The following is a 12,270-nucleotide window of genomic DNA, read 5'->3' on the forward strand; positions in this document are numbered from 1 at the left end:
CCCAGTGACAAACTCTCTGGGAGGACAAATAGAGTCCCCCCTTTTCAGTCAGGGCTCAAGGAGAGGTGGGCGGCGAAAAAGTCTCCCACATAATTTCTGATATACATTCACAGGGCACTAGTCCGAGGATCGGTCCTGTAGTCTCAGAACCCCTCCCACCTCAGGTTCCGGTTTGAAACAGGCATTTCCGGAACTGGCGCGCGGAAGCGGGGAATACCCCGGAAGGATTTCCCTGTGGCCCTACGTAGGAAAGATGGCGGCGGCTCAAGTTGTGGGTACCTTGCCGAGCGGGCCGGCGCAAGAGGCGCAGCGGGAGCCACCCCTCGAGCAGGGCCGTGGATTCCGCTGCTTGTCAGCCAGGCTCTGCGCCCTGCGCCCGGATGACAGCAGCTCCAGCCGCACCGAGATACACCTGCTCTTCGACCAGCTCATCTCCGAGAACTACAGCGAGGGCAGCGGCGTGGCCCCGGAGGTAGGCTCGCTGGCCCCGGCCCCACCCTTCAGGGACCTTAGCTGGTGGCTGCCGCCCGCCTCTCTAGCCTTTTCGCACCCCCACTCCGCAGTGCTGAGTTGCAGGCTCGTTTGCTCCCTCCGTCCGTGGCACATTTTCCGCCCTCCCTTTCTGGAAGAACCGTGCCGTGCCTGGCAAACTAGCTTCTTTCAAAACCCAGCTTGATAACTTATGCTCTGATAACATTGCAGGTGTCATCTCTGGTGCCACCTTCCCGTCCCTCCGCTCCCCGCATTCAGAGCACTTTGTGTATAAAATTCCTTACTACCACGTACTGTACTGTACCGTACACGGTTTTAGGGATCTTAGAACGTGGGTATTATTAGGTCTGTTTTACTGATAAACATACTGAGGCTCACAAAAAAGGTCCAGTGTCATATTGCTGGCAAAAGGCAGAGCTAGAATGGGAACTAAAGTGTCTCAAAGTCCCGGCCATTTTCTGTTATTCCATGTAGCTCCGCACTCTCTGCCGCCTCTTTAGAAGTACTTTGGCTCTGAGCAATAGTATTCACACACATCAGGCCTTGGATGCTACTGAATTCCCTGAACTCTTGACCCAGTCTTACCACCGTTTTCTGGTGCTCAGAGGCACCTCAAACTTGACAATTCTTAAAAATTAGTTCATTGTCTCCATACACCCACTACATCCCCAATCCGTCCCATCCCCCAACACACACAAACATGGAGTCTGCCCAGTCGCACAGAGCAAAGGTGCAGACACTGGTTCTTCACCTTTCCTTCCTCCCAGATCCTATCCAATCTGGATTCTCCAGAATCTATGTCGGAAATGTTTCTCAGTCCACACCCCCCACCCCATTTCCCATTGCCAAAGCCTTAGGCCCTCAGGCAAGATGACTCTCCTGGATTGTCCCACTGGTCCCCTCTAACTTATTATCTCCAGCCCTTCTCCAAACCATTCTTTGCTCTCCTGCCAGAGTGACCTTTTCTTTAGCGGAAAAGAATCTCATTAGAAAAGTAAAACTCTGATTTGGGAGGATCTCCCGCTTCTGTGCCCTGTGTGTGGTCATTTTAAAACTTACTGTTCCTCAACCACATACTGGTGTTCCACACCTACTCCTGTTCCAAGCCTGCCCACTCCATTCCCTTTGCTTGCTGTGTCTTTCGGTGCCTTGTCTGTCTGGCAGAGTTTTACTCATCCTTCAGATCATTCCAGATTCTGCTTAAAAATCACCTCCACAAGACCTCCCTAATTACTGTATTCCTGCAGAATTTGTACTGAATTCTTTCAGCACCTAATTCACTTTAATTATTTGTGAATAGTATTTCTGTCTCTTTCACTAGATTGTGAGCTCTTTGAGATTCAGGAATATGTCTGTTCATGTCTGGAGCCCAAAGACCTGGCACACTACGTGGCACAGAGAAGGTGCTCAGAGCCTTTTAATTCAATAAACATCAATAGATGAATGAATAGTGTGATTTGCAAATAGGTAAAAAGAATTCCTAATTTTACATTAAATTTGTACAAGTGTCATTTCTGATTTTCCCAGTGACATTGCAAATTTGGTTTGCTTACCCTTTGGTATTTTTAATTTAAGTGTGTGCTTTTATATTCTGGAATCCTTTCTTTGGTTATTTAATTGTACTGTCTCTACATAGGTAGAGACTCTGGAGTCTTTAGCCTGAGAAAAATCATATTGATTCTTTTCCTTTTTTAGCACATGCTGTTATCCTACTCTCTGCCTCATATTTTATCTTTCCCTTTTTGAGTGTGAACGTTCACTTTTATTTTCTCATTTGGCTGTGTTGGGGGCGGGTCTTCTCTTGGCTAACAGGTATAACACCTTTTCATTGTCTGTTTTTTTTTTTGTTTTTTTTTTTTTTTTGGTAGGACGTCAGTACTCTTCTTGTCCAAGCTTGCCAGCTGGTGCCTCTTAATCAGAATCATCTTGTCAGCAAATTGTCTCAGCTTATCCACCATTTACTTAATACACTACAGGTAATCATATAGGTAATTCAGATCATGAATTTTGAGAATAAGTAAGTACCTTTGAGATACTCCATCTGTGGTAAGTATGATAGGCTGGTCTTTTCAGAAGCTGTGCAAATGTGAGAAGCCAATGCCTTACTAAGAATTATATTAAAACAAATATAACTCTGACCCCAAAAAAAGATTCTACAGATTTGTCCATCAGAGGTATTCCTATCCATTTGGTTCAGGAAACCAATATCATTCAAGCCCCCAGGTCTTAGAATTTTTCAGGAAAGGTATATTTGACTAAGACATATCTATGAATAAATTGAAATATTCCCTACCCCTTTCCTACCAGTACTTTTTCCCCTCTCCCAAAGCTACCATTTTTGTCACCTACTTTTGGTCTTCATAGAAACATAAGAAGTAGCTTAGGGGCAAGGTGACCTAGATAAAAAGATCCCTGTTATTTATGTCAAGGTCTGTACTGTAGCTCCCCTCTCTTCAGAATCTTCTCCAACTTGCTAAATAAATCCGGTATCTGTTTTTAGGAACAGTTCAAAATTTGAGGCTGTTACTATAAGCTATACCACATGAGTATGTGAATGTAGTTAGCACAAAACTTATCAATTAGCATTATGTAATCTAAGATGCTTCTGGCTGCAAGAAACAGAAGAGCCAAGCCAGAATAGCTAAATAATTTTTTAAAAAGCATCTTACATCACAGGCCCCAAGGGATGCAGCTTTAAGGGCACTTAATAATTAAGAGGCTTTCTGGCATCTTTCTCTTCTGCCATCCTCAGTGGATGGGTTATCCTCAGCTAGCAACTCTCACACTTAAAATCCAGGCATCCCATGGAAAATAAATAACACCCAGCAGAAGCAAAAGAGCTATTTATTTTTGGTCTCTTTTATTTAACAATGAGGAAGCTTGCCTCACTCTCCAGCAGTCTCTTCCCTGATATCAGGCTGGAGAGACCTAGGTCATAGGAGAACCCCTCTATAGCAGTCTGATCAGGGGAATGGTATTACCATGAATGGCTTAAACAAGGGATTTCAACCTTGACTGCCCATTAGAATCACCTGGAAGACCTGTGCTCCCTAGATGGTTACAATATGCAGCTCAGCCCTTATGTCAGGGTTTCTTATCCTTGGCACTGTTGATATTTTGGATTGGATAAATCTGTGCTATGAGGGGTTGTCCTGTGCATTGGAAAATGTTTAACAGCATCCTGGCCTCTACCCACTAGATGCCAGTAGCATCTCTCCAATTCGAACAATCAAAAATGTCTACAGACATTGCCAAGTGTTCCCTGGGGGACAAAATTGCCACTGGTGGAAAACCACTGTCTTAGCAGAATTGGGGTTTACCTTCAGGTCTCGTGTGGGGAAGGTAGACACCCAAATAAGATCAGTATTCTGGGGCCTCCCTGGTGGCGCAAGTGGTTGAGAGTCTGCCTGCCGATGCAGGGGATGCGGGTTCGTGCCCCGGTCTGGGAGGATCCCATATGCCGCGGAGCGGCTGGACCCGTGAGCCATGGCCGCTGAGCCTGCGCGTCCGGAGCCTGCGCGTCCGGAGCCTGTGCTCCGCAACGGGGGAGGCCACAACAGTGAGAGGCCCGCATACCGCAAAAAAAAAAAAAAAAAAAAAAGATCAGTATTCTGCCAGCAAGAAAAGAGGGGCTGAATATGCTGGAGGTAACCAAGGTAACAGTGGGTAACCAGGCAACAGTGTATGCTGCATGTGACTTGCTAAATGAAATAAGGCTCTTTTCAAGTTCAGAATTTTTCAAACTGATGTGGTGGCTTCTGAATGTTTGCTGTTCTCAGCAGTAACATCTTTTTAACACTGGCAGTTGGAAAAGTTCCTAATCACCCATGGCACCCACAGCCCTTAACCAAGTTTCTAACATTTGGTGGCAGTTTATTTCAGTTGTCCATGAATTGGTACTTGGATTAGCCTACTTTATCCCAATAAAATTATAAACTCCTTAAGGACAGGAATATGCCATCTCTTTCTGTTATATTCCCCACATCATGGCAGAGACATAGTAGCTATTCAGCAGACATATTTAATCACAAAGTATTTGTTGAGCGTTTACTAGGAAACATAGTTGAATTAAAAGTTTTCAGCGGGGCTTCCCTGGTGGTGCAGTGGTTGAGAGTCTGCCTGCCGATGCAGGGGACGCGGGTTCGTGCCCCAGTCCGGGAGGATCCCACATGCCGTGGAGCGGCTGGGCCCGTGAGCCATGGCCGCTGAGCCTGCGCGTCCGGAGCCTGTGCTCTGCGACGGGAGAAGCCACAGCAGTGAGAGGCCCGCGTACCGCAAAAAAAAAAAAAAAAAAAAAAAAGTTTTCAGCGGATTGAGTCTTACATATCTGAGTATTTATAGCGGCCAGTGTCTGGTTCAAGGAAAAGTTACAAGGACTTTGCCAGGTTCTACTTTGAGTGGAGGGAGTAAAGGGGAAGAAATGAGCAAGGCCCTGGGGCAGGGAGGGGGTCCTCTCGATCAAACTTTCATGGTCTTTAAAGCTGATCTTTTTTGACACAAAAAGGATGGATACACGTGCGCTCTCTGTCTCTTACACAGCTTGATTCAGGTGAACATTCATGTCTGAAAAGGATTGACTATTTTTCTAGAAGTTAGATCATATAATTTTTTCCCCTCTCTTGATAGGTGATTGTTGATGAACAGAACCTGGATTTCCTGTTGGCATATACTATTTCTGCTATTCAGCAGTGCAGTTCCTGGACACACATGCAGATTCTCCAAGCCTTGGCAGCCCTGGTTTACTGCAATGGCTCAAAGTGTCAAAAGGTAGTTTAAACTGCATCTGTCTTTCCTTTGAAAGGTTGGGGGCACAGGCCCTGAACCAGCAAGCCTGTGTTCAGGTTTCTGTCCTGCCATTCATTAGATGTGTAACGTCGAGTCACCCTTCCTCAGTCACTCTGAGCCTCGTTTTCTCACGTGTAAAATAGTTCCTCTGAGGGTGAAGTCCACTTGTAAAGTGCTTGGCACTTGGTAAATATTAATCATTATTATTATTATCATTACCCTTCAGCTATGCAGCCAAGACGAAAGAGCTTCAGCAACAACCTAGGCTGGGAGTGCTGATCCTTACTGATGTTTTTGGGGCATATTTTTGCATGCCTATCTGAAGGATTTACCTAGCAGCTAGTCTTTTGGTACCTAAAGTCCCTTTAGTTAAAAAAAAAAGAAGAAAGAAATCTATTTAAAAAGTAATGTTTTCCTAGAAGCTTTTCTTCGGCCAACACTGGCTGTGATGTTGTTTCAGTACCTCCCAGACTTGCTTGGCAAGAGCGGACTCTTGATGAAGCTGAGTGACTTGGCTCAGTCGGACCCTGAAGTTAGGAGAGCTGCAGTGCATTGTATGGCAAACTTATGTCTCAGGTATGTGGATTCAGTCAGATTTCCCAGGTGTAATGAGATAGGGCCTCTCATGGGCCCTTTGTAGGTGGTTCAGTCTGTCTGAAGCCAGAGCCAACTTAGAAAAATAACCTACTTTGCATTTCCCATGCTTTTTGCTAATGACATCATCTTATGTTGTTTATTTTTAATTTCAATGTTGCTTGTGAAGAAAGCTTATGAAGAAGTAAAGGACTAGGACCTTAGACTAGGACTTTATTTCTAAAATATGGTAAAAGTGATATATGTGCAGTATGTTGAGGTTTTCTGTTGGTATAAATTCTAACCATATTAAATCTTCTAGAAGGATATATTCATATTAATTTAAGCTTTGGTGAGATATATCTGTCAAAGCCAATTTCTTTGAAGAAAACAGAACCAATCCCAACTGCCCAATTCTAAATTCATGCAATAGAAAATGAGTGGCACAAGCTTGAACTGATGTGTAATATCTTGTCTCTACATTGCAGTGTTGTCCAGTGGCTAGGAAGGCAGCTTCAGCTGTGTGATTCTAGCTTGACAACCTGTCTGCATTATTTCCCTCTAAGAACTGAAAAGCGTAATAAAAAAAGATTTCGCTTTCTGTGTACTTGTTTCACTGCAGACTTCTGTAACTTTTCCCTGTGGAAACCATTCTTCTTCCTATTCGTTCCAGCCTCGTGCCCGTCCACAGCAGTAGTTAATTAACCGGAGTGCACAATCTTCTATGATACAGTTTCATTCAAGGGTATATTCCAACTCCATTAGTCAGTATTGCTGTTACTTTTAATTCTTATTCTTTTGCAAGCCCCATTTCAAAGGCGACTGAGTTGGAGCTGCTTTTTCTATGTGTGTTTTAGTGTGCCAGGACAGCCGTACTTGGAGGAGCCCTACCAAAATATCTGCTTCCAAGCTTTCTTGACCACTTTACAGTCTCCAAAATCATCTGATATGGATGATATCACGTTTTGCATGGTAGGTGAGACCACTAATCCTCTGACTGTTACAGATGTGTTTAGAAGCAGCAGTAGAACAAAAGCTGCTATTAAAGAGTTTAATTTTGTTGCTGTATTAGTTTTGTCTAGAGATATAGGCATAAGGGGATGTTTATAACCTAAAAAGGCTGAACCCATATCTTTCAGGTTTAAATTACAAGAAATTATTTTTGTTTGTTTTGTTTTGCCATTTTGTTTGTTTGTTTTACAATTCTAGGTTCTTAAACTATTTTTACCCTCCTGACTGTAAAAGTGGAAATAAAAAATTTCTGACTAGTGACTGTCTTTTAGTTGGAAGGGAAAGGAGTGGATTTCAACAATATCCGCAATATTTTATTTTTTTAAAAAAACCGATGCAAATATGACAGTTTATTAACATGATTTAAATTCAAAGTGACACATTTCAAAAATTACAAATCAAAGATGGCGAAAGTTTCTTATAGTCCCCAGCTTAGATAGAACCACTGGGAACAATTTGTTCTACATGCCCCCAGATTTTTTTTGTATATAAATGAGCATATTTATAATTTTTAAATGGGATCATATTTAATATGCTGTTTTGCAGCTCTCACTCCTTTTTTTTTTTTTTTTTTTTTTTCGCTACGTGGGCCTCTCACTGTTGTGGCCTCTCCCGTTGCGGAGCACAGGCTCTGGACGCACAGGCTCAGCGGCCATGGCTCACGGGCCCAGCTGCTCCGCAGCATGTGGGATCCTCCCGGACCGGGGCACGAACCCGTGTCCCCTGCATCGGCAGGCGGACTCTCAACCAGTGCGCCACCAGGGACGCCCCTCTCACTCCTTTTTAAACTTAATATATCTTGGACATCTTTTCAATACCTGTTGATGCACTTCATGCTTTCTAACTGCTGTAGCTGGGAGACCTTGGCAATTTACTTAACTTCTTGAGCCTACATGTTCCTCATCTCTGAAATGGGAGAAATAACCACCTTGTAGAGGTCTTATGAGGTGTATATGAACTGTTCGTAAAAGCACTTAAATATGCTTGGAAAAGTGCTTGCTATTATTGTTAAGTTTCATATGTAGCAGAGGGTTAGCTTCTTAAATAATTATCATAATTGATGGAAAATTAAAGTTTTTTTCAGCGATTCCACTATTTCAAACAAGGCTGCAGTTCACAGCCTTTCCATGTAGGGAGTATTTCTTAAGGACAGAACCCTAGAAATGACATTACTGGCCAAAAAATTAATCTTGATCAGAATTGCCCTCTAGAAACCTGTCCCCACATACATTTCTTTGCTTTTAAGAGCTGCTGTGAAAAGAGCTGCTTTGGTTACTGCATGATAGGGATTTCCTGTTTCCAGTCTCTGCTGCCACATTTTTATTCCTATCGTACTCTTCCCACTAAACATCTCTTCTTTTTTTTTTCTTGCTCATGATTAGTATGTGCAGGTTTATAAACACGTACGAAGAGACCACTCTTATTCAATAGAAGCACTCCATTCTTCTAGAAAATAATTAGTAGTAGCTCATCAGCTTTCTTCTCTGGATCCTCATCTCTGCTCTTTTTTTTTCCCCTCCCCTGTCTAAAGTTTTTTCATCATCTAAAGACTTTCCTTTCTCCATCCTACGTGGTGCTAGAAAGTTGGTCCCTGAACAACCAAATTTCATTTACCTTTTAACTTGGCCTCCTTTTTCTCTCTAGTTGTTACAAAATGCATTAAAAGGTATACAGTCTCTTCTAAATGGTGGGAAGATGAAACTGACACAGACTGATGAACTTGGAGCTCTTCTGGCTGTGCTAAAGGTAAGGCATTGCCCGTTTAAACCCCAGGTCCTCATGTGGTTAGTGTCTTTCCTCTTTACACCCCAGACATAAGGACCAGTTTACATCATTACTCCAAGGCTAGCTTTAGGGTATTGTATTTTAAGAGAGAAGAATGCAATGTTCATATTTAAACGTATTTAAAATTAAGAACTGGGACTTCCCTGGTGGCACAGTGGTTAAGAATCCGCCCGCCAACACAGGGGACATGGGTTCAAGCCCTGGTCCAGGAAGATTCCAGATGCCGTGGAGCAGCTAAGCCCGTGCACCACGACTACTGAGCCTGCGCTCTGGAGCCCGCAAGCCACAACTACTGAAGCCCGCGCGCCTGGAGCCTGTGCTCCACAACAAGAGAAGCCACCACAGTGAGAAGCCCGTGCACTGCAACAAAGAGTAGCACCCGCTTGCTGCAACTAGAGAAAAGCCCATGTGCAGCAACGAAGACCCAATGCAGCCAAAAATAAATAAATTAATTAAAAATACATAAAATTAAGAACTGAAAAGACTGAATCTTGCTTTAGTAAATTTATGAAAATTCTAAAATTTTATTGGGAATAGGTTATGAGGTATGATCTGTAGATTATTTAATTTTAGATTATCTTGAATCTGTTTGGACTTGAAAGAGGAACCAGTGCGTCTCCTTGGCTTTAGCTCCCATGTAGTAAGCAGGCCAATCAAGATGTGTATCATTAGGCTGCCATTCTTTGGCTTCTGAGCCTGCCAGTCAGTGGGAGAGTCAGATCAACCTCTCTGGGCATCCAGCTGTCTTCAGTTCAGCCAAGAAATAGTAAGAAACTTTGTGGTGGCCTTAGATCAAAGCCATGTATGATAACTTAGCATGACTAAAACTTTAATTCTTTTCCTGTACCATCTCCCCTACTCTCTAATAGATAACAGAAAGCTAGATTTGGACATGGATATGCTAAATAAAATGATAGATTGGTTAAAAAAATTATAGATAAAATATTGGACAAAACTGATTGGATAAATTTTTTAAATTAGTAAGTAAAAGTAGTAAGTAAATAAACTAGAATCTAAAGTTTAACCTGATCTGGCCAAGCCAGATCCCTCTGGTCTAGGTGAAATTAAACTCTCCTTTAAGCTCTAAACCTTCAGGGTATCTATTTTCTGTCTCATCTCAGTTTCCTTAATAAAGCTTTTAAACGTTAATCTGTTCATCTGTGTGATTCAGAACATGGTGAATAATTCTGTTTTATGATTTGTTGTATGTGTGTTTGTTCCTTAATCATCATCATTAGAAAACCATGTTCCATGGACTCCCTGGACTAAACATAGAGATGCCCACGGTGTTGTACCCCACTCCACTTCCTCAGTATGATGGACGACCACCCATCAAACTGCAGCAGACAGAATCCAGCACTTCTCGACCAGCTGTGGTACATTTACGTATATTTAGATTTAAGTTGTGGATTGTTTTTAATTGCTTGCTATGTGTGTTTTCTATGATTTGCATCACTGCTGTGCCAAAGGCTCACCTTGAATTTTATTTCAACTTAGGGTTTTTAGCATAGTAAATTTAAATTCATCAGACTGCTAAAACTACCAGTTAGAACATCTTACACTTCTAAGCGGTCTAGGCAATGTAACAGCTATAAAAATGGGCATTCGCTTTATACCCATAGCCAAGCATCCGCATCCCTCAAATGCTCAACACCACAGGTCAACAGACTTTTTCTCCAAAAGGCTAGCTGGTAAATATTATAGGTCTCTGTTGCCCCTGCCAAATTTCCCAGTCTTTCCAGATAGCTGTCATCTCCCTCCTGTTTCTGTTGGAGAACCTAAAGCATACAGATATACGGCTGAGGTATTACACCTAGAAATGTAATACCTGATTAAAATGCTTATAATTAGAAATTCTTTCACTCATTCACTTACTCAACATTTACTGAGCATCTGTTATATCCCAGACATTGTGCTAAGCATTAGGAACATAGGTTGTGGTTTTAGGAATTTGGGGGAGAAAGTGAAGGTGGATAAATAAACAACTACAGTGCAGTATTATGATTTCTTTCAACAGAATATTCACGGGGTATTCTAGGAGCACATTCAGGGCAACCAATAGAGGAGTAAGGAGGTGCTTTTTAAAAGATACAGTGGCTAACCTGAGCCTCAAGAATGAGTAATAGTATAGAGAAGGAAGGAGAATGTTTTATTCAAAGGGAACAACAGGTACACAGACTTAGGGAATGCGAGTTGAACAATGGGCTAGAGTGTCAGGTGTGTGGACGGGAAGGTGGGACAAGTGTGTAGCAGAGGCCAAATCATAAGGGTCATATACAGTGTGCTAAGGAGTTTGGGTTTTTATCTTATAGGTGGTGGAAATGAAGCATCTGATATAGGGGAGTGATATGATCAGATGGGCATTTCAGAGAAATCACTGTGATAGCAAATAAAAGGGTGTGAGTCTGGAGCCACATTAATAACTCAAGGTAGAAGTCATGAGGACCTTCTCTCCTAAAGGTTAGGGACCTTGAGAATGCAGAGGAGAGCACAGATTCCAAAGATCTTTGGATGTCTGAAAGAAGGAAGTAGCAGAAGAGAAAGAAACTGGCTTTTACTTTAAGTTTTTTGTTTTTTGTTTCTTTGGCTGCGCCGCACGGCATGCAGGATCTTAGTTCCCCGATCAGGGATCGAACCCGTGCCCCCTGTAGTGGAAGTGTGGAGTCTTAACCACTGGACCACCAGGGAAGTCCCAGGCTTTTACTTTATATCTACAAAGCCCCAGTGCTCTAAAACCTGGATAGTATGTAAAGGAGTAACATCCCTCCTATGCATCTGGAGTGGTGCTAGCTGCGTATCCTGTTTGGGAGACCTGAGAAAATAGTCACTCAAGTCATTTTCTGTAGACCTTGATCTCTTGCAGAACCTTTGTTGAGAAGGCTGAATGCTTTCACAGCCGTGCAAGGAAGGTGGCATTAGTCCGTACTTAAACAGATGAGGCAAGCTCAGCCAGGCTAAGTGATTTGCCCAGGATCACAGATGTAGAATCTAAACCCAGGTCACAAGTTTTGCTCTGTCCCATGTATTTCCCACCTTGTTTCTTATGGTTCAGTAAGGTGTACAGAAACACGTAGCATGGTGCCTGACGCATGGAGTATGAAGTGCCGCTTTTTTCTCTTCTCCTCTTCTTTATCCATACTACGTGTTGGGGACATATTTAGTAATTATCAAATGAGAAGTTACCAATAGCTATCATATACATGTTTTCATTTGCTCCTAAAATCAGAATAAAAGGAAAAAATCAAAAGTAAAAGCGAAGAAAATCCAGCAAGGAGAGGAGGAGGAGGAAGAATCCAGTGGTGAAAGAGAAGTAGCCCCAGTCACTGGCTCAGGCAGACTGAACCCGCATAGAGGGGACACTCAGTGCCCCTCCTCCCTGGGTGTTCCGCGTTTGCCATTAGCTGCAAGTGGAGCTGCAGGAGAAGACCAAGTCTCCTCATCCTTCAGTTCTTGCAGTTGGAAGAGAGTCAGCAGTAGTGAGTCAGACTATTCCGATGCTGAAGGAGGCGTGCAGAGTAAAGTGAGGTAGTGGTATTTTGTTCTGTTTTGACGCCTTATCTTCTAAGTTATGTGTATACGTTTCTGACCTTGCTTAAGAGTCTGACTGCCGCGCGTGTGATTTAA

The 12,270-nt window shown here is 42.8% G+C and overlaps 1 protein-coding gene across 4 annotated transcripts in view; it reads left to right on the forward strand.

Moving 5' to 3' along the window:
• The first annotated feature begins 249 nt into the window (after nucleotides 1–249).
• Nucleotides 250–12,270, forward strand: part of HEATR6 (HEAT repeat containing 6) — a 60,986-nt gene continuing 48,965 nt past the window's right edge. For all 4 annotated transcript variants that reach the window (XM_060081616.1, XM_060081615.1, XM_060081613.1 and 1 more), the window contains exons 1-8: nucleotides 250–472; nucleotides 2,361–2,468; nucleotides 5,119–5,259; nucleotides 5,738–5,853; nucleotides 6,708–6,822; nucleotides 8,506–8,607; nucleotides 9,885–10,022; nucleotides 11,873–12,171. In XM_060081616.1, the coding sequence (XP_059937599.1) occupies nucleotides 254–472; nucleotides 2,361–2,468; nucleotides 5,119–5,259; nucleotides 5,738–5,853; nucleotides 6,708–6,822; nucleotides 8,506–8,607; nucleotides 9,885–10,022; nucleotides 11,873–12,171 (1,238 nt within the window). In that variant the 5' untranslated portion in view covers nucleotides 250–253. The remainder of the gene's footprint in view (nucleotides 473–2,360; nucleotides 2,469–5,118; nucleotides 5,260–5,737; nucleotides 5,854–6,707; nucleotides 6,823–8,505; nucleotides 8,608–9,884; nucleotides 10,023–11,872; nucleotides 12,172–12,270) is intronic.

This window comes from Mesoplodon densirostris, chromosome 18, assembly GCF_025265405.1.
Source record: "Mesoplodon densirostris isolate mMesDen1 chromosome 18, mMesDen1 primary haplotype, whole genome shotgun sequence".
In the NCBI taxonomy this organism is placed as follows: Eukaryota; Metazoa; Chordata; class Mammalia; order Artiodactyla; family Ziphiidae; genus Mesoplodon; species Mesoplodon densirostris.